At 61.9% G+C, this 19,711-nt stretch overlaps 1 protein-coding gene across 4 annotated transcripts in view; it reads left to right on the forward strand.

Annotated features, from left to right (window-relative positions):
• The first annotated feature begins 805 nt into the window (after positions 1–805).
• The window catches only part of SPEG (striated muscle enriched protein kinase), a 39,135-nt gene continuing 20,229 nt past the window's right edge, over positions 806–19,711 (forward strand). The window contains exons 1-8 of one of the 4 annotated variants that reach the window (XM_042041014.1): positions 8,613–8,983; positions 12,136–12,175; positions 13,236–13,265; positions 13,683–13,772; positions 14,034–14,415; positions 15,486–17,005; positions 17,983–18,126; positions 18,919–19,101. In XM_042041014.1, coding sequence (XP_041896948.1) covers positions 8,951–8,983; positions 12,136–12,175; positions 13,236–13,265; positions 13,683–13,772; positions 14,034–14,415; positions 15,486–17,005; positions 17,983–18,126; positions 18,919–19,101 — 2,422 coding nt within the window. In that variant the 5' untranslated portion in view covers positions 8,613–8,950. Of the gene's footprint in view, positions 1,601–8,612; positions 8,984–12,135; positions 12,176–13,235; positions 13,266–13,682; positions 13,773–14,033; positions 14,416–15,485; positions 17,006–17,982; positions 18,127–18,918; positions 19,102–19,711 lie in introns of those variants that run through there. The other 3 variants (XM_042041010.1, XM_042041011.1, XM_042041012.1) reach the window with 3 other exon arrangements.

Here is a 19,711-nt window from a genome sequence, read left to right on the forward strand (position 1 = left end):
CGTCGAGGCTGGCTCGCAGCTGGGAAGCACCGTGTCGAGTCGCTGGCTCCCTGCTCCCGCAGATTTACAGCCCCTGGCGAGGGCGGCTAGGGCCAGGTGCCGAGGCGTGTGCCATGGCTCCAGGAGATGGGGAAGCCCTGCCTTGCCCAGGGATGGCCGGGCAGCATCTGGCACAGACCGGCCCTGACTGCTTGCTGCTTGGAGCCCGGCAGTGTGGGCACTCTCATCGGGTGCCCCAAAGCTGAACAGCTCCATGCAGGGCTGGCCGGGACCCACACTGCCCAGGGCAGCGAGGCAGGGGCTCAGTAAGAGAAACGGAGCCTTGATGTGTTTGCAGCCTTCCGGGCAGGGAGGATTTGTGGCGATCAGGGATGCTGGGATCCCCACCTCTCCTGTCTGCTGGGAATGGAGCGAAGGGACCCTGAAGGGCTGGCTGCTGCCCGGGGTCTTGCGTTGCAGGAAGCATGACGGTGTCCTTTCCCTGCACATGCCGTCAGGGTCTCTCTCTGCCCCGATCCAATGACACTGCCGGAGAAGGGGAAGCGGGGGAGGAAGGCTGGGTCCCCCCCGAGCCTCTCAGCTAATATGGAAAGGTGCTGGCCCTTTTCTATCTTTGCAAGTGGAGCTGGGCTTCAGGGACGGGGCAGCAGGCGCAGAGAGGGGGAGCCCAGCCAAGGAATGTGACATATCAGAGGCAGCTGCCACTTCAGGAGAGGGGGCAGAGGGAGCGCAGCTCGCCGGGGGCTGCGCGGGACGGGACGGGTGAGGGGGGGGGACGCCACGGCCCCAGCACGGGGACGGCTCAGCGAGCGGGCAGCACCCGCGGGACTCGCACCCAGGCCGGCGAGGAGCAGGTGCCGAGGCGCTGGGCGGGCTTGGGGTTGCAGCAGAGCATGGGGTGTGAGTGCCACACTGCACCGGGAGCTTGGTGAGTGGCGGCTGGGCGAGCAGGAGCCCGAGTCCCAGCCTAAATATAGCCCCTTGCTTGCCCACAGTGCTGCGACCTTTGGGGCTGCAGCCTGTGGGGGGAGGCACAGAACCGGACGGCATTTGGACTGGGGGGTCGCCACTACCCCAGCGTCCCAGTCAGGCACCCAGCACCCCCAGACTGCAGGCAGGGGGAGAAGAAGGGCACAACGTGCTGGTTTAGGGTGACAGGGGTCGCGGGTGGTGGTGGGGGAGCTGCAGACTATGCACCGAGCACAGGGACGCAGTGGCATGAGTAGGGCTGGTGGGGAGCCTCGGGCAGCCCCGCCGAGCCCTGGCATCCCCCCGAAGCGCGCCAAGGTCACAGCAGAACCGGGGCCGCCCGAGGAGGACTCGGCTCGCCTGGCAGCACCGTGTTTTGTGAGGAAACTGAAGAATGCAGCGATCGGCACCGGCTGCGACATCCGGCTGCGAGTGGTGGTGGTGGGCAACCCCCGGCCCAGCCTCCGCTGGTACCGAAACGAGGAGCAGCTGGCCCAGGGTGGGGAGGAGTATGGCACCCTCTGGATCCGGGACAGCAAGAAGGAGGATGCCGGTGTGTACACATGTGTCGCCGAGAATGAGCAGGGAGAGGCCATGACCAGTGCTGTGTTGGCCATCATTGACATGGAAGGTAAGGGTGACGTGGCCACCAGCACGGCCGTGCTGGCGCAGACCTTGGCACGGGTTTGCCGAGGGAGGCAGCAGTGCTTTGCAGGCTCTTGATGCAGTGCGTGCCCTGCGGCCAGACAGGGCTGCTGAGCTTTGCTGTGCCCACCCTGCTGCAGGCTGGGGTGCCCGGTGCCGGCAGCACTGGGGTGACTCTCCAGCCTGGAGCGAGCATGTGGCTGCAGTACCCGCTGCCAGGCCAGGCTGGGTGCCAGGACTGGGCACAGAGGTGTTGGGAGCATGTGATGCCAAGCCTGCTGGGGCAGGAGGAGAGAGAAAGAGAGAGAGAGAGAGAGAGAAATGGGGATTGGGCACATGGTACTGGTGGTACCACCCACCACAGCCACCAACATGGTCCTCAGTACCCCCCCACCAGCTGCCACGGGCAGAACTCCCGCGGGATCACCATCACAGCTTTACCAGGCACTGGCATTGCACTGGCTGAACTCGAACGCCGGTGGGCTGGGAGGAGGAGCCTAACATGCGAGAGGCAGGGCTGACAAGTAGGTGGAGCCTATGCCCTGCGGTGGGCGGGACGTGGTAGTTAATTAGCCAAGGCAAACTAACAAGCATTTGCTCATCCCTGTAGCAGCGCGTCTGCTCATCACCATCACCCCTGGGTGCAGCAGTCAGGCACGGAGTGCATGGGGACTGCTGCCCTTGTATGGATGGGCCTCGTCCTGCAGGTTTGGGGCTCAGCTCCCTCTGCCCCATCATCATGGAATCATGCAATCATAGAATCATAGAATTATTTATGTTGGAAAAGACCTCTAAGATCATCAATCCAACCGGTAACCCAGCACTAGTTACCAAGTGCCAAGTCCACTGTTAAACCATGTCCCTAAGTGCCACATCTACATGTCTTCTGATTACCTCCAAGGATGGTGACTCCACCACTTCCCTGGGCATTCTGTTCCAGTACTTCACAACCCTTTTGGTGAACAAATTTTTCCTCATGGAGGATGGATGCCACCTCCCTAGGGCATTGAAGGCCTGAGTGTTGGGGAGCATGGAGGTGGGTGGCACTGCTCCAAGATGTGAACTCTGCTGTCTGCATGGGGACAGTGAGGACACGGAGTGAGGGAAGCAACACTGAGCCCTGAGGCTCCAGGGAAGGAGCTGCAGCTAGGACTCTGCAGCACAGGAGGCACACCAGAGATGCTGCAGCTTGAGCAGGGAACTCGGTGACAGTGGCAGGTCAGAAGAAGCCTTCACAATGCTGAAGGGGAGCACTGGAGGTGTTGCCCTCTGTGAGCCAGGAGTCTGGAGAGGTGGTGTTTGGAGGATGGAGAAAAGTTCATATGCAGGTCAGGAGCCTGGTGGGGTAGCAAGAGGAGCAGTGAAGCGTGCAGCAGGGGTTCTGCCCTGCAGCGAGTCTGTGTGGAGTCACTGTGCATCACACCTTTGGGGACCATGGCACGGTGCAGTTGGATGTGGGGTGCGATGTGTGTAGAATGGGAGACGTGCACTGCCCCGGGGAAGGAGCAGCCTGTCCTGGGTGGGCAGCAGAGGGGTCACCCTGTTTTCATGCTCAGGTGTGCAGCTGCACCTCTCCATGGCCACACCGGCCCTGGCCCCACTGCTGCTGCCCAGCAGCACGGCACAGCCTGATTTCCCCAGGTGCCCGTTCCCATTGTGCTGACGCACTCTTCCCTGCTCCCAATTCCCAGCCGCCGGCCCTCACCACCGCCTTTCTGGGGCAGCTGAGGGAGGGACGGAGCAGCCAGGATTGCCTAACGTGCAGTGTGAATGTCACCCTGCCTTGGGCACGCCTCCCAGCAGGCTCTTGGCCATGGATGCACCACCATTGAGCAAACAGCCACCCAAAAAGGCATCCCTGGGCCAGAGACACCTCTGGAGCCATGCAGGCTCTGGGGCACTGGGCTGAGAGAGGAGCAGAGCAGCCCCTGGTGTGGCTTTGTCCCTGTGCCAGTGCAGAACTGTCTTTGTGGTGTGCTGTGGCAGTGCCAAGGGAGTGCCACATCCCACCAGGTGCTGGACAGGTCTCCAGGGATCACGGAAGTTCCACTCATAGCTCTGCCATCCTTGTAGTACTGGGAAGGGACAGCCCATCCTTGTTCCCTGGGGCACTCTGTGAGCTAGATCATCAGCCACCTATAGGGCAAGAGGGATGTGTGCAGGGTCCTCAAGCAGGATAAACTCTCTCTGGACTTGGGGTCCCAGCCCCCTGTGTCCAGAGATATTGGAATGCCCTTGCTCCATTGGCAAAATCAGGTCTTTCTCTGGACTTGGGGTCCCAGTCCTCTGTGTCCAGAGATGTTGTGGTTTCCTTGCTCCATTTGCCTCTGACGGGTAGGGGTCTCTGGAGGGCACAGAGCCCCTTTTCTCCCTGGTGCACGGTCAGGCTGAAGATCTCCATGGGGCTGGCATTGGGTCTCTCCAAGGTGGCTCAGGTCACTGCTGGTAGCCTGGGGGGGCTCCAGGTTGCCCATCTCTATGCTCAGCCTTGGAAGCTCCTCCTGCACTAGCTCAGCAGTCCCCCTTGCTCACACAAGCCCGATTTAGCTCCTCTAATCTCTTGCCCTGAATCTGTCGCTCCACCCCACTAATGATTTTCTCCTGCTCTTCTCCCAGGTTCCCTGCATGCGTCAGTGCTTGCTGTGGGGAGTGGGGAGAGCATGTGTGGGGCTGGCCAGGCAGCCAAGTGCAGGGGCTACCAGGGGCACACCATCCCCCCTGTGCCACACTGTCCCCCGCTGTGTCCCATTGAGCTGCCCCTCTCCTGCTACAGGTTCTCCCTCATGCTCCAGCTCCATAGGTGCACGTGGAGTGCACTGACCCTTCTCACACCAGCACCAGGCCGGTCCAGGGACTTCCCAGACCCACCCAGGGAACCTCCAGATCCTTCCAGCCAGCCCTGGTCCCTACCATAGCTTCACTGCTCCTAGGCTTGCTAAAGCCTTTATCACCTCTCAGCTGCATCTCCTGAATTTTTTCCCTGTAAACTGGATTAAATCACCTCTTAAGAACCTGAGCTAATCTCCTTTTAAAGCCCAGCCCTCCCTCACTGTGCCAGCACTGCTTGATCCTCCCCATCCAAGCTGCCTCTTGTTTCAAGGTTGGATGTGTCCATCTTGGGCTCTCAGTGCAGGGTCTTGCTCCGTTTGCCTCCATCTGCACTCAGCAATCAAACTGTCTTGGAACCTTTCCTCTGCGAAGGAAGCAGCCTGGACTTGCCTGGATTTGGAGGCAGGAAAGGAGGCAGAAACTCCCTGTGTGTGGTGGCCCTGCACAGACCCTTCCTGTGCGAGGAATTACAGTGGGGCAACATGGGCATAATTTTTCAGCTGATGGTGCATGGCAATTGTAATGGAGCCCACTGGGGATGGCTGTGCTGACGGTGTCCCTGGTGGCTCAGCATCCCTGGCCATTTATCTCAGTGCCTAATTTAATCCCATAATTTGCAGCGCCGTGCCCATGTTTAATGCCAGCTGCCCCGGAGTGGCTCCCACCTCTGCCCCCATCCACCTGGGCAGGGGGCTGGTGTGGTGGCCATGTGTGCCAGGTTCCCATCCCAGGGTCTGTCGGAGCGAGACGTCTGCTCCCAGCGAGCAGGGTGGTGAGTGCAGCTGTCCAGTCAGTCACCTCCACCCCTGCCCTCTCGCCTGCTGCTGGAGGGTTATTTTTGCTGAGGAATGTGCCATCCCCTCGGATTCTGGCAAGCTGCAGGGCTTGTGTTACAGGCAAGAGGCTGAAACCCAGGCCTGCAGTTGGGTAAATATAGCACCAGTGTTTGGGACTGCATGAGGGGACGACAGCCTTTTCCTTCTTCCAGGGCTGCCCAGCACTCCCAGTGCCCTTCCTGCCTCCCGACACCAGGCTGCTGGCTTGTGCCCTGGCATGGCAGCACTGGGAAGGGGCTGGTTGCTTCCACCCTGCTGCCTGCACTCTTGCCTGCTTTCCCCCACAGCATGCAGCCCCTCACTCCCAGCTAGGGGGTATGCCGGAGGTTGGCAGGGCAGGGATGTAATGCCTTCTGCCATCCCGCTCCATGTCCAGACAGCCAGAGCCAAGGTCACATTGCTGTTTTGCATCCCTGTGTTCTCCGTCTGCAGTGAGCAGTGTGCTCAGGCATCCTTCTTGTGGCAGCAAGGGAGACGATGCTGAAGAGGGCACTGGGGTGTCCCAGCCCTTGGGAGAGGGGGGACAGCACAGCACTGCTCCTCCACAGGGTCAGAAAGATGCTGTGGCGCTGCCCTGCCCAGGGACAAGGGACATTCCGCTGCTGTATTTACTTCCCCTGGGGACAGAGCTACGGTGGTCCCCACTTACCCAGGCTCTCAGCACATCCCCACCTCCCGCCGACCATCCCCAGCAGCTCCAGGAGGTGCAAACGCATGAAAAATTCATGCCCAGACCTCCTCCTACTCGAGATGCCGCATGCACACACCGCCATCAATTATTCAAGCACTGAGACAAGGGGGCTGCTGGCTGGGGCCAGGGGCAGGGGGCTGGTGCCAGGCCAGAGCTGTGGTGCACAGTCAGGACCTGTGCAGAGCAGCCAGGAGGCCCAGCAAGGTGTGGAGGGCTGTGGTTCTTGGAACAGTGGAATTAATGCCGCATTTTGAGCAGGTGTTTGCTGTCTGTTTGCTTGGGGCCGATGTGTGTCCAGCAGGCAAAGCTGGAGCTGGGTGGAAATGGGGCCACCTGCTCCAGGTCTGCCTCTTGTCCATGCCACAGCTGCACTGGCTGCCATTCTCTGTCCTGGGTCCCTGACCTGCAGAGCAGCAGGGCACTGTCAGGGCCACCCCGGGGCTGGGCCAGGGCAGAGGGGCTGCCCTACTTGCAGGTGGCCATCACCTCCCATAGGGCACCTTCTGCAGTGACTTCAGCTTTGCCCTGGTGGGGGAATTTGCAGGTGCTGCTGCCACTGGAAAGGACTTTCAGTCCCTGCAGCAGGTGCAGCCTCTTGGAGGTGACCCAGCTATTCCCAGGGGTGCAGCATCTGTGGGATTGCCCAGAGTCACTCCTGAAGCTTTTGCTGAGGGATGGCTACAGAGTCACAGTTGCAGGGGAGAGCTATGGCCAATGGGCAGCAGGTGTAGGATAGTCAGAGGATATAGAAGTGACTGTTTTGTCTGGACAAAGGTGGTCCTCCCTGCAGCCAGCCCTGGGGCTGTCCTTGTGGGTGTTTTGCTGACAGCACCCTTGCCCTGGCACCACTATGTGACAAGTCCAAGCCTTGGTACTTCTTCCCAGCATCCCTGATGAGTCTTTTAATCCCACTTGAGTGTGAAAAGAAGGCACAGGCCGTGTGTCTGCAGCAGGACCACATACATGCACAGACAGGGTGAGAGCACCTGGCAGGGAAACCCTGGGTGCAGATACACAGTTCACCTCTTTATCCAGCTCTGGCTCAAGAGTACCCATCTTTGCCCCCATCCAGGGCTGGGGGCCCAGCAGAGACCTCTGTCTCTGACAGGAGATTCCCTTAATGCCAGCTGTAGCATTTGTAGGACTTGTCTGACGCGCAGGGTCTCCACGGAAACCCCGCAGCATCACTCGAATTGTGGGACTGACAGAAATGTTGTATAAACAGCTCCTTTTGTACTGGGTAATTTGCAAGTTATTATGGAGCCATGAAAAGCCTCACGTTTGGAGTCATGAGCTGGGAGGGGAAGCGAAGAAAAGCTACCAGGAGCTGCCAAGCATCATGGGGAGCGTGATGCCTGTGAGCAGCTCCTCGTGGAGTGGCTGGCTCCCCAGGGGACAGGTGAGCAGCATGGGGACAAGTGCTGGGTGGGGAGGCCTCCAGCAGTGTCCCCATGGATGCTCAGCAATGGGAGGGGGCAGCTCAAACAGACGGTGAGGCTGGGACCTTGGCAGCCTCTCCAAGGGCCTGGAAAGGGGGCTGATGGATGATGCAGGGCTTGGTGAGATGATGAGGCAAGGTGTCAAGAGCTATGGGGCACCAAGAGCTGTGGGGGGCATGGCAGGCAAGAGAGAACCTGCTGAGGCTGTGGGGCTGGGACTGCCCCTCTGGCTTATTTGTAGCATCACCCAGAAAACTAGGATAGGCCAGCAGGGCTGGGGATGGTCAGCTGGGGAAGGTGTGCCAGGGTTGTGCCAGCACCCCAGGAGTACTTGTAGGTCTTAATGTCCCTGATCAGCCTCACTGGGGACTCCCACCCACAGCTTCTGTCCACATCCCAGGAGCCCCATCACAGCTCAGTCCTAGGCACAGAGTCCTGCTCTGAACTGTGCCGTGGCTCCTCACTTCAGCATGAAGGGAGGTCTTGTGATTCACGCCACATGGACAGGCACAGCAACCTACCTTCCCAGGTCAAGCTTGTGTCCTCATCAGCCACAAAGCAGTGATGCTACCCCAGGGCTGAGCAGTCCAGCCCTGCAAGCTCATAAGGGTCCTGAGGCACCCGGGGCGCAGGGTACAAGATTTGCCTTGGCACTAGCACTGGGACTGGAGGCTGTGTGGTTTGCCAGAGGGATTGGTGTGAAGGACTGCGCCCATATTAGCTTCTGTCCATGTACAGCTGTGCTGTGACCCACACCCGTGTCCTGGTAAGGGGATCTTTCTGCATTACTGATGACTGGAGGATGTGGGTGACTGAGCAGAGAACTGGCAGAGTGATGGTGAGCCTGTATCTTGGCTGGGCAGTGCCATGGCACACTGCAGATGGCTGCTGGGTGCAGGGTTGTGGCAGCTGTGGCAGCAGAACTGCCCTGTTTGGGAGCCATTTGGGGACAGCACACAGAGCGCTGCTGTGGTGTGTTGCTGCTATCCCAGTTGGTCTGCATGTGGGGGCTGTAGTGGGGGGCTGTGTCCTAAGAGAGAAGCACAACCCCTGTCCTGCGCAGGATGGACAGGTGACAGGGAACAGTGGTACAGCTGCACTGCCTGGCAGGGGTCTCAGACCCCTGGGTGCCGTGTAGACAATGCCAGGGGTGGAGAGGCCGTGTACCGGCCTCAGACACGCCCCCTTCCTCCCCTCTACGACGGCGGCCCTCGCCCCCCACCACCTGTGCCCCTGCCTGTCCCCCACCGCTGTCACTGTGTGCCAGGGCTGGCGGGGAGGCGGAGGCGGAGGCAGGCGGGGGAAGGATGAAGGGAGGAGCACTCCAGTGATGCTTCATGCTCACAGCTCCAGCCCTCCCGAGAGCCCAACCTGGCGAGCCCCTTCCTCTCCCTCCACCGTTCCCGGCTGCCGGTAGTGAAGGATGCTCGGAGCATCGCTTGCTGCCGCGACGTGCTGACAGCGGGGACCCCGCCGGGAGCGGGCTGCCGTCCTGCCGGGCCTGAGTCCGTGTCACCGGGCCAGCAGGGCTCTGCAGAAGCATGAAGAAGATCTGGGTGAAGAAGCGTTTCCAGGTAAGGGCTCCAGGCTGCTGTGCCGGCGGGTGCCGGGAGAAGGGGGCAGTGCCGAGAGCGCATGGGGATGGGAATGGATGCTGATGGAGACGGGGATGGGGATGGGAATGGGAATAAGGATGGGGATGGGAGTGTCCCTCCAGCCCTTCCGTTGCCCGCTGGGGCTCCTCAGGGCTTTGCACATCACCGGCTTCAGCCCCGCTTGCAGAGCTGCCAGCTGCTTGCCCGGCCTCACCAGCCCGGGCAGGAGGGGCAGAGGGCAGAGGCTCAGCACCTCCTGTGCCAGCACCCGGGCTGCGACCCCCGCCGGGGGCTCCCCCCACGCCCCTCTCTGCCCTCTGGAGTCGGGGCAGCAAATGGAGGCTGCTCCATGGCTCCCCCCAGCCCCACTGCCGGTGGTCACGGAGCTGGAGACGAGGCTTTGCATGCGTCATCCCCTCCGCGTCAGGAGCATGCCTGGCACAGGCAAGGCTCCTTCGCGGGCCCGCTGCACGCTCCGCTGCCGAGCAAGGAACAAGGACGTCACTTGGCCTCAGCCGGGGGTGGAGGATGGGGAATATACTTCCAGGAAGCCCCCCGCCCCCGATTCCCCAGGGCACACAAGCCCAATGCGGGCGCACAGCCTCCCCGCTGTCACTGCCTGGTGGCCCAGAAGGGACTGGGAAGGGGCTGTCACGCGCAGCCCCTTCCCAGGGGTGCAAGATGCACGATGGGACACAGGTTCCCAGGGAGACAGGTGCTGAGGGTCCCTCTGGGGCAGGGTGCTATGCACAGCCTGGCTGCCCCATCTGCCTTCGGGGGCAGCAAGTCCAGGGGCTTGCCCATGTGGTAGGGCAGGGTCCTGCACCACTGGCTGAGGGGTATCAGAACAGCCACAGTGGCTGTTTCTCTGCACCAGGCAAGTTACTCACTCCTCCCCACCTCATTCCATCCCTGCTCCCTGTCAGCCTTTCTCACACAATAGGCACCTGTGCCATGTGGTGCTGGGCTCCACGTGCCAGGTGGTGGCAAGCTCCATGGTCCCAGGAGATCCTTCACTCTCCTGGGATCCCTTGGTCCCACGGCCATGGTGAGGGATGCTCCATGCCTGGGCAGGTGGATCCATGCCTGGCACAGGGGAAGGAAACAACTCCAGGTCTCACCCAGCTGCCTTGTAGTGCAGGGTTGAAGCTGGATGTGGATCCTAGCCAGCTCTTCTCTCTACTCCAGGCTGGGTAGGCACAGAACGTGCTCCTGGGGCTCCTCCACCCCTTTTTCCAGGGTGCAAATGAAATCCCATGCAGGAGGATTACCCCCACTCTCTGTCTGTCCCCGTCACACAGACCCTGACCCCACACCAAGCCCTGAGCTGTTCCTGCCCCCTTTCCATCTCCTGACCTAGGGGAGACCCTGCATCACCCAGCATTTTCCCCTTTGTGGGCTGCAGGTGGGCGCTGTGCTCGAGGCAGGTCCAGTCTGTGGGGTGCCCTGATCCTACAAGGGGCCCTGATCCCATAGGGACTTGTTGTGAGGTGAAGGGGGGTGTGCTCAGCCCCTCTGCAGCTCTGGGCAATGCAGCCCAGCCCAGGCCCACTGGGTGCAGTCACCATATTTGATGGGGAGCCGATGGCGCCTGTCCCTGGGGAAGCCACAAGAGTACCCGATAATGGCACTCAATTGCATTTTCATTTTTTAATGGGGGAATTATCCGCCGATGGTGCAGTTAATCACTCATCTTTCCCTGGCCTGGAAGACGGGCTGCCAGCCAGAATTAGCCCAGTCAGCCGAGAAGGGGAGGTGAAGCCTGGCTCAGCCTGAATACAAATATGTCTCGTGCAGCCGCTGTCCTCTGGCCAGCACTGCATGCAGGCAGGGGTCTGGTGGGAGCCCCTGAGTGCTGCCCATGTGCAGGGGCTGCTGCTGCAGTGGCAGCAACTTTGGGGCTTGGGAAATGAGCCTGCTGCCATTTGAGGACAACTAACTGCTGGCCACGCTTGGCCGTCCATCCCTGGGGTATGGCTGTCCATGACCTGCTTGGGAGCTGGAGGGGTAGTGGGGCAGGAGGGGCTGGTGGAGCAAAGGGCTTCAAGACTGTTGGGTGTCCAGCCCTGGGCTCCATACTGAGGAGACAGGGCATGGGCCATCAGTGTCCTGGGGAGACCCTGTCACACAGACTGGCTGGGAAGGATGCTCAGTCCTGGCAGCTCAACCCTGTCTGCACTCCCCATTCCCACTCCTGCCTGCCTTGGAGATCACCCCGTCCCTCTGCTTTCCTGGGATACAGCGTCAGTGCACACTGGGTCTGGCAGACAGGCTGCCCTCAGTTGGTCCCTCCCCTGGCATGCAAGTGCCCAGCCCTGGACTGCAGCACAGAGGGCAAGCCAAGTTGGCAGGGAGCTCCTGGTGCTTCCACCCCATGCTCAGGTCCCACCTGCCTGCCTAGACGGCACGGGCGAGCGCAGCCCCAGTGCTTCCAACCCTGCACCAACAGGCCAGGCCCGTGCTGCCCGGCGGCCTCTCTCTCAGCTGGCCTGGCCTCTCCAGGGGATGGACGATTCTGTTCCCATGCTGGGACGGTGGCCACGGTGGAGTCTGGGCCAGTGCCTGGAAGGCATTTTGCTGGCCAAATTCCCGTGCTGGCTGAGTGGCTTTGAAGGGGCTGCAGAGCACTCGGACACCAGCCCAGACAAAGACTTTGCTGCAGGCTATGCCAGCTGCAGGCAGCAGTTCTGGGGCACCTGGGATGCCCAGGGCTGTCACTGTTTGGCACGGGCTGTGACACAAGGCTGGGGTGCATAGTGCCATCAGCAAGGGGACTCTGCCTGCGTGCGCGTGCGCACAGGTGTGTGTGAGTGTGCATGGCTGGGCATGCGCTACACGTGCCCACCTACACCCATCCATCTCTGCGTGTGCGCGGGGGCGTGTGCCTGTGGGTTCGCTGTGGGTGCGCAGCAAGGGTGCATGTGAGCGGTGGCAGGTGTGCCCTGCCCGTGGGAGGGCGTGAGTGGCACGACGTATGCCGTGCCAGGGTGCATGTGTGAGCAGGGTGGGTGTGAGCGGTGCTGCGTGTGCCGGGATGGGCTGTGTGCGTGTGTGCCGTGCCACAGCGTGCGTGCGCGGCAGGTACGTATCGCCGTGCCAGGGGTAACGCTCTGTTCTCTTTTCCTTTGCAGAAGACCGGCCACTCGCGGCGCTTCGGGCGCTTCACGCATGGTGCGTTGAGTTACTAGGACCCGACTCCCCCCACCGCCCCAAGCATGCTGGGATGGGGTCCACCACCATGCTACAAGGGGCATCAAGCAGAGGCTGGGCAGGGCTGGACTGCATCTTGCAACCACGGAATAGGGTTCTGGTCATCCAGGGGCTCACAGCGTCCGCCATGCAGCTGGTCTGCTCCTGGCCCTGCAGCTCTTCTTGCTCAGGGGCTGCCATACTGGTGTGGCCAGGATTGGGAATCTGATGCAGTAGAAGTTCATGGAGCAGCTGCTCGTGTGCTGGGCTGCTGAGAGGTGGCTTGGAGTAGGGAGAAGCGGTGTGGTCCCCCGCACGCCTTAACAGTGCAATGGAGAGGAGCAGTGGTGGAGCTGGGGACATGTTCCTCAGTGCAGGTGTTTGTTGCTGCAGCTTGTGAGGGCTCAGGCAGTGGCAAGGAGGAAAGTCAGTCCTTCCCTGGCAGCACGGCACTAGCTTTCCTGGAATGGGACATTAGGATGATACTGAAATGGCCTTGCCACATCCTGCCCGGTGGGGGGCAGCTCTTAGTGATGCCCTCCCCTGAGAATTTTGGCTTTACCAACCGCACTTGTACGGCACTTGCACTGGTGGGGCAGGGGATGCACTTGTACATGCCAGGGGAGGCTGTGTGCATACGGACAAACATGTCCGTGAGCTCCAGCATCCCCAGGAGCTCTCAGCTAGGGCACAGACTGGGAGGGTCCAGCCCTAGGCTGAGATGCACTGCGGAGCAGGGATGTGTGGATACTGCAGCGGTGAGGCCAGCAGCTCCAGGGACAGGGGGTGGCTGTCCTGCTGGGCAGGATGTGGCTGTGGCACCGGGAGGGGATGGTGCTGTGCACTGCACAGGTGGGACGGTGTGTGCGAGGAGAGGGTCTGTGTGCAGCACTGGAGTGATGTGCAGTGAATGTGGAGTGGAGACATGGTGGGGAAATGCTGGGGACAAGGGCCCCCCTGCTGCCCCCCGCGTCTCCGCAGGCCGGGCCGATAACCGGCTGTTGATGTCTCTCTCTCTCTTGCTGCCCCTATGGAAGCGAAGTTTTCCGCTCCTGCAGGAAACAAAGCTACGGTAGGAAGACCCCTTCCCGATGCCATCTCTGTTCCCATAGTGGGTCCTGTGCCCCAGCCTGCCACCCTGCCCCATCATTTCCACTGCCTGCTTGCCCTGCTTTCTTGTCCCCGTGCTGCTTCTGCTAGCTGTGTTCCCACTGCTGGCACTGCCTCCCTTCCTCCCATCATCTAACACTGTTCCTGCCTGCTTTGCCTGCCCTCTTCTGCCTGCCCTTGCCCTGCTGGACTTTCCCACTCCCAGTCCTGCCTTTCTCTACTGGAAGCTTGTCCTGCAGGTCACAGTTATGCCTCCTGCCCTGGAGCTGCCTGGGCACTGCTCTCCTGCTCCTGGAGCCAATGGGTCTGCAATAAGCAGTACCAGTGTGGTCTGCTGTCTCTCTGTATGCTCACTCCCTACTCTCCCCTCCCACCCCAGACTCGGAGACAGGTGAGGATGAATCCAGCGACCCCCAGGTGACACAACGCAGTGATCTCCAGGATGAGACAGCCTTCAGCACCCCCACGGGTGAGCAGGGACACCTGGCTGGCACTGAGCCCTGACACTGGCTGCTGGCCATGACTCCCCACAAGGCCTCTGCTGGCCAGGCTTTGGGGTTGTCCATGGAGAGGGAGCTGTGATCCACCCACGCAAAGGGGAGAGGGCTTGAGGCAGCAGGGTGCTGCTCAGGACATGCTGGGACACCCCGTGGTGGGTCAGCCCTCTCTGAGCAGGGTGCTGAGCTTGTCCCCACAGGCACCCAGTCTTGGCTCATCCCTCTTCTCTCAGGTGGGTCTGACACTCTCGTGGACACCTCCATGAACACAACGCCGACCTCGGTGCTGGCCCTGTCACAGGCAGAGGAGCGCTCCAGCTGGTCAGGCAGCCAGCAGACCGTGGTGGAGAAGGAGACGGATGCCAGCCTCTCTGCACGGGGACCCTACCTCCGTCCCACTGCCTGGCTGCAGCCGCAGGGAACCCCAAGGCAAGCAAACACGCTGGCCCCACGTGGCGCCGAGGTCCGGCACCTGGGCGTGGAGCCGCTGGTGCGGGCGTCCCGGGCTAATCTGGTGGGCACGAGCTGGGGGTCAGAGGATAGCCTTTCGGTGGCCAGCGACCCGTACGGCAGCGCCTTCAGCCTGTACCGAGGACGGGCGCTCTCACTCCATGTGTAAGTAGCCAGGGGAAGCACACGGAGGGGACATCGCGCTGGGGCCATCTCCTTCCAACCCCTGCAGCCATCTCCTTCCCTCCACCTGGGCTTTCTTTGCCTTCACCATCCCAGAGGAGGAGTGGGGACTCTGAGCAGTGGGCAGCCTGTTCTCGGTGAGAAGGTGGGAGCAGCGCAGGCTGGGGCTGATGTAGAATGGGGTCCCTTTCTGCTGTGGCCAGGTTGAGGCTGGGGGTATCCCCTGTGCCACTGCTTGAGCTGCAGGACCCCACCCACAAGGTTGTGCCAGGGGTATTCTCCCATTCCACCCCGCCATGGTGCTCTGTGCAGCCCACAGTGTGGGGAACTGGAGGTGCACAGCAGCCTGGGGCACACACTGGCAAGTGTTTGCCACTCACAGTCCCCACTGTACAGGGGTGGCAGCAGGGTCCACGGACGTGCTGCCTCCCCACGTCCTGCTGATGTGCTCAGAGCCCCCGTCTCTCCCTGCCACCTTTGGTTCCCATACCTGCAGGCCTACTCCTTTGACCTCCATCTCGCTCTTTTTTTTGTTTAAGGCTGCTTGTTCCACCAGAACCTCATCTCCACCTTATGATTTCCGCTCTGCGTTTGCTGAGCCCCTCTGGGGGCAGTGGGATAGGAAGATATGCCCACAACAGGATGTGCACGGGCAGGGCTTGCAGCCTTGGGGCTGCACCGCCTCAGCACACCAGGACACCCCAGCAAACTGGGGCACCCCTTGAGCCCCTGGTCCTGTCTGCATGGTGGTCCTGGGGAGGCGACTCACTGGATATCCCAGCATCACCCTGCTGCTCCACATGAGTACCCCTGTGCAAGGGGTCCCAGCAGCCCAGGACTCTCACCTAACCCAGCCAGCTCCCAGTGGTTTTGGGGTGACCAGATGCCCTTGCTGGGACCCCTTGAGTCTCCCCAGTCCCAAGGCTGCCCTGACTGTTTGACCCCCTTGCCATGCCCCATTGGGCACTGTGGTGCAGGTTGGAAGCTGGGATTTAGCCAGGCAGGTACCAGGGTGGTCTCTAAGCCATGCTCCTCTGTCTCTGCCCTTGCAGCAGCATCCCCCAGGGAGGCTACCGGAGAGATGACCTCCACAGAGGCCCTGTCTCTCCAAAGCCTGGTGCAGAGCCCCCGAGATCCCCCGCTGCCCTGCCACTGACTGCCAAGCCACCCATCGTCCGCTCACCATCTCCTCGTGCTGGCACATGCCTGCAGCCGCCCACTGGCATCGTGCCCCAACCTGCTGCCCGTGGCCCTGGCGTCCCCTCCTTCACACCCGTGACCCCTCGCAAGAAGTCCTCAGTGCCGGTAGAGTACCAGGACATCGTTCCTGAGGAGTACGAGGAGAAGATCAAGAAGCCCAAGTCTTCTGGGTACTCACAGGGCAGCACACAAGAGTCCCGACCACAGACACCCATGAGTGACACCTCTGGCCGCATCTCCGTCCGGGCATCCCCCAAGCTGGTGCGCGCTGGCTCCAGGATCTTCGAGAGGCTGCAGTACTTTGAGGAGCGGCAGAGGAGCCTGGAGCAGGACAGTCCCTTTTCCGCACACTCCAACCTGCCCCTGCGCAAGACGCGCTCCTTCGACCAGCCTGGCACTGGCTTGCGCCGTGCCAGCACTCCAGGTGGCTCGCGGGAGGACCTGCGGGAAGGCGGCCGCTGGGAGCCAGGCAGCACGGCAGCGTGCCGGCGTTTGGCCTTCCGGCAGAAAGCCGCATCCTTTGACGAGCGGGGCAAGTTCGCCAACCGTGTCTATGCCATCGAGCACAAATTTGCAGAGGAGCTGACCCGCATCAAGCGGACAGTCTCCAAGCAGCAGCTGCGGCGCTCCCAGGAGCTGTGCAAAGCTGGGTTGCCCCCGGAACCCTCACCCTCAGTGAGCAGCGAGCCCCCTGCACCGCGTGCCCCCCGCACGTCTTCCTCTCAGGGCACCGGCGGACGCAAGGCACTGCCACCCAAGAGCTGCCCACCAGCAGAGAGCACACACGTCATCCAGCACCTGGCACTTTCCAGCGTAGTGTTGGTGGGACCCGATGGGGAGCCAGAGCCAGGGGGACAGCGTGGGAAGAGAGCCCCAGTGGGGGGGGGTGGGGCGGCTGGACAGCCCAGCTCAGTGGAGGATGCGGGTGCCAGGAAGGGTCTGCAGCAAGAAGGCACTGGGGAAGTGAAGAAGAAGGAGCAGTGGCCGTTGGCGCAAGCCACCCCGCATGGAAGGGTGGCCCTCTCGCAGGCGGGTCCCGCTGAAGGCAGCCCGTACCCAGATGGAGGCCCTGCCCGTGGCCCTGGGGCACTGAGTGAAGCTCTGGCTGCCCGACTGGCTGTGCCCTACGGACTGTACCGGCGGCTGGAGACACCCACAGAAGTGCGGTTCCTGCCTTGGGCAAAGCCAGGGATGGAGCAGGAGGCCCGTCTGGAACGAAGCTGGGCAGGACAGCATGGTGTGGGCAGGGAGGTGGAGAGAAGGCAGATGAAAGTGTCGGAGAAGAAAGAGAGTGGCCGGATGGCTCAAGAAGGCAGGAGCACACGGAGCAAGGGGAAGGGACGCCGAGCCAGGCCCACCTCTCCAGAGCTAGGTAGGGGCATGGCTTTCTGCCCTCCTGCAGGCACAGGGCTGGCCTGGCCAGCCCCTGGGTGGGTTGGAGGACCTTCAGCCTACCCCTGGGAGGCATGGGGAGCCCTTGGATGGAGCGGAGGGACATGACTCTGGAGGCTGGGGTGGTTGGCACCAAGCAGTACCATAAGACAGACCAGCCTGGCTGCCAGTTTGCTGGGCCTTGAGGTCACGACACTTCTCCATATCTCTTACCTGGCACAGGAAAGATACAGCATGCTGACTTCGGGCACACACACAGCCCTGGTCTGGGGCACAGACATCCACTGCAACTTGTCCTGTCTGGGCCATGCTTAGTGGTCCAGGCAGGGCAAGCCCAAGCTTCCCCAGGGGATGCTGTGGTGGCTTGGCTGGGGGAGAGGTGTCCTGCCCATCCCAGCATGCAGCAGTTAGACCAAACTATACCTGGGCTGGGAGCTTCTTCTAGGCTGTGCTCTAGCCAGGGAAATGCCAGGCCCACATGTCTGAGGCTCCTGGCACAGCCCCAGGACTTCTGTCCATGTGGTGGGGCCATGAGAGGAGAGGGAGCTGGGAGGTGGTTGCTGATGTATTGGGGTACAGCAGCCAGCATCCCATGAGGGATTGTGGGCATCCCTCCAGGGCAGGGGATGCAGCTGGCTATACAACCCTCCTTCTTCCACACCCCACTGTTAGCTCATCTCTTACACCCTATGGGGATGTACAACATACTGTATGCTTCCTGCCCCATGGTCCCCTGTCTTGTCCCTGCTGCCTGCTCTGTGCCATGGTGGACCCTAATGTGGCCTTTTCCTCCACTGCATGGCCCGAATACCTGCTAGTACCCCAGCAAGGGTGTGGTGCATGTGGTGGCAGGGATGAGCAGTGGGTTGGGAGATCCACTGCATGCAGCCCAGCATCGCACAGGACCCGCTCACTTCACCCTGCTGACAGCCGTGGGGCCCATCTCTCCCTGTGCAGAGTCCTCAGATGACTCCTATGTCTCAGCGGGTGAAGACCCCCTGGAAGCCCCCATCTTTGAGATCCCCATCCAGGACATGGCAGTGGTTGTGGGGGCAGAGGTGCTGCTCAAGTGCATTGTCACGGCCAACCCCCAGCCAGAAGGTGAGCCACCCTGGGCGTCAGGGGCACGAGCATGGCAGAGGGACTCTCCGCATGTCCATGTCCCACGTGCGCTGTGCGAGTGGGACACCCAGCGCTGAGCTGGGTATCTCAGGGGAGGTGATGTGTCCACCCTTGGAGCACCCCTTCTGCCCTTCCTCCCCTCAGACAGGAGTGAAGTGCTTGGGCACCCCCTGTCAGGACAAGGTGCGGAGGACAGGGTGCCTGCTGTCCCCCAGTGCTGGGCTGGGCTCTTGGGAAAGTGGGAGAAGGGCTACCGAGCCCTGCGAGGGCAGGGACGGGCGATGCAACCTGGTCCAGTGGGTGGCGTCCCTGCCCCTGGCGGGGTAGGTGTTTTTGGAACTAGATGATCATCAAGGTGCCTTCCAACCCAAACCATTCTATGATTTTCCGATGCTCTGGGCTGCTGTTGGGACAGCTCAGGTGGTTTCCCGGGGGCAGAAGCTTAGGGCTGATGGCCTCCGGCCACGCTGTATCCAGGACGTGCGCGGGGGGCATCTGGGCATCCAGGGCCAGTCGCCAAAGCCAGGCAGAAGCCAAGCCGCTTTAATTCCCTCTTCCAGCCTCCACTGGAGGGCAGGAGGATGTCGGGAAGCAGATAGGGACCAGCCACAGTCTCTCCGTCAGGGGGGCGTGGGATGCCGGGGCTGCTCCCCACAGCAAACGGGTCCTCAGGCCAGGCAGGGGAGCACCTGGCCTCCTCGGGACCCTGCGCAGAGCCCCGGGAAGGCTCGGGCTCTCCTGCCCACGCGTGATCCCCGCCTCTGCCGGCAGTGTCCTGGAGGAAGGACGGGGTCCCGCTGCGGAGCAGCACGACGCGCCCCATCAAGGCGGAGGGCGAGCGCCACACGCTGCTGGTGCGGAGCGCCCGGGTGGCCGACGCCGGGCTGTACACTGTCACCGCGGCCAACGAGGTGGGGGCCACCTGCTGCAGTGCCATCCTCAGCGTGCGGCCCGGTGAGTGCCGCGGCCGGCGGATGGAGGAAGGCAGGGAGGGAAGGAGGGAGGCAGACAGGGGGGGAGCGAGGGCTGGCGCCGCGGCAGGCTGGCTGCCAGCTCTGCCGCTGCTGTCACTGGGAAGAAACCGGCTTCCTTACCCTACAAGGCTCTGTCTGAACCAAAGCAGCTGACGTGCTCCCGGCAGCCACGGAAGGATCCTGCCGTGGGGGGAGCGGGGTCAGGCTGTGAGCATCCCCTGGCGCTCAGCAAGCAGCCCAGCGTCCGGCCTCCCCACACCTGCCCTGTGTCCCACTAGACATGGGGGTACTCTAGCCTGCCCTACAACCCACAGACTATGTGGGTACCCCTGGCCTCAGCCTGCAAACCATGTGGGCAGCTCTTGGGTACTCCTACCTCCAACATGTGAACCGTGGGGATATCCCAGCCTGCCCCCCAACCTGTAAATTGTGGGTGCATCCCTGCGCTCCACTCTGCTAGCCGCGGGGAGACCCCCGCCCCACAAACTGTTAGCTGTGGGGATACCCTGCCTGCCCACCAAGCTGCTAACCGGGGACAGCCCCACCTGACCCCCACGCTGGCCATGGGGATACCCAGCCCGCTGCAGCCC

This window comes from Corvus kubaryi, unplaced genomic scaffold (genome assembly GCF_017639235.1).
Source record: "Corvus kubaryi isolate FWS band 111438036 unplaced genomic scaffold, C.kubaryi_AGA036_p1.0 37396, whole genome shotgun sequence".
Taxonomy (NCBI): Eukaryota; Metazoa; Chordata; class Aves; order Passeriformes; family Corvidae; genus Corvus; species Corvus kubaryi.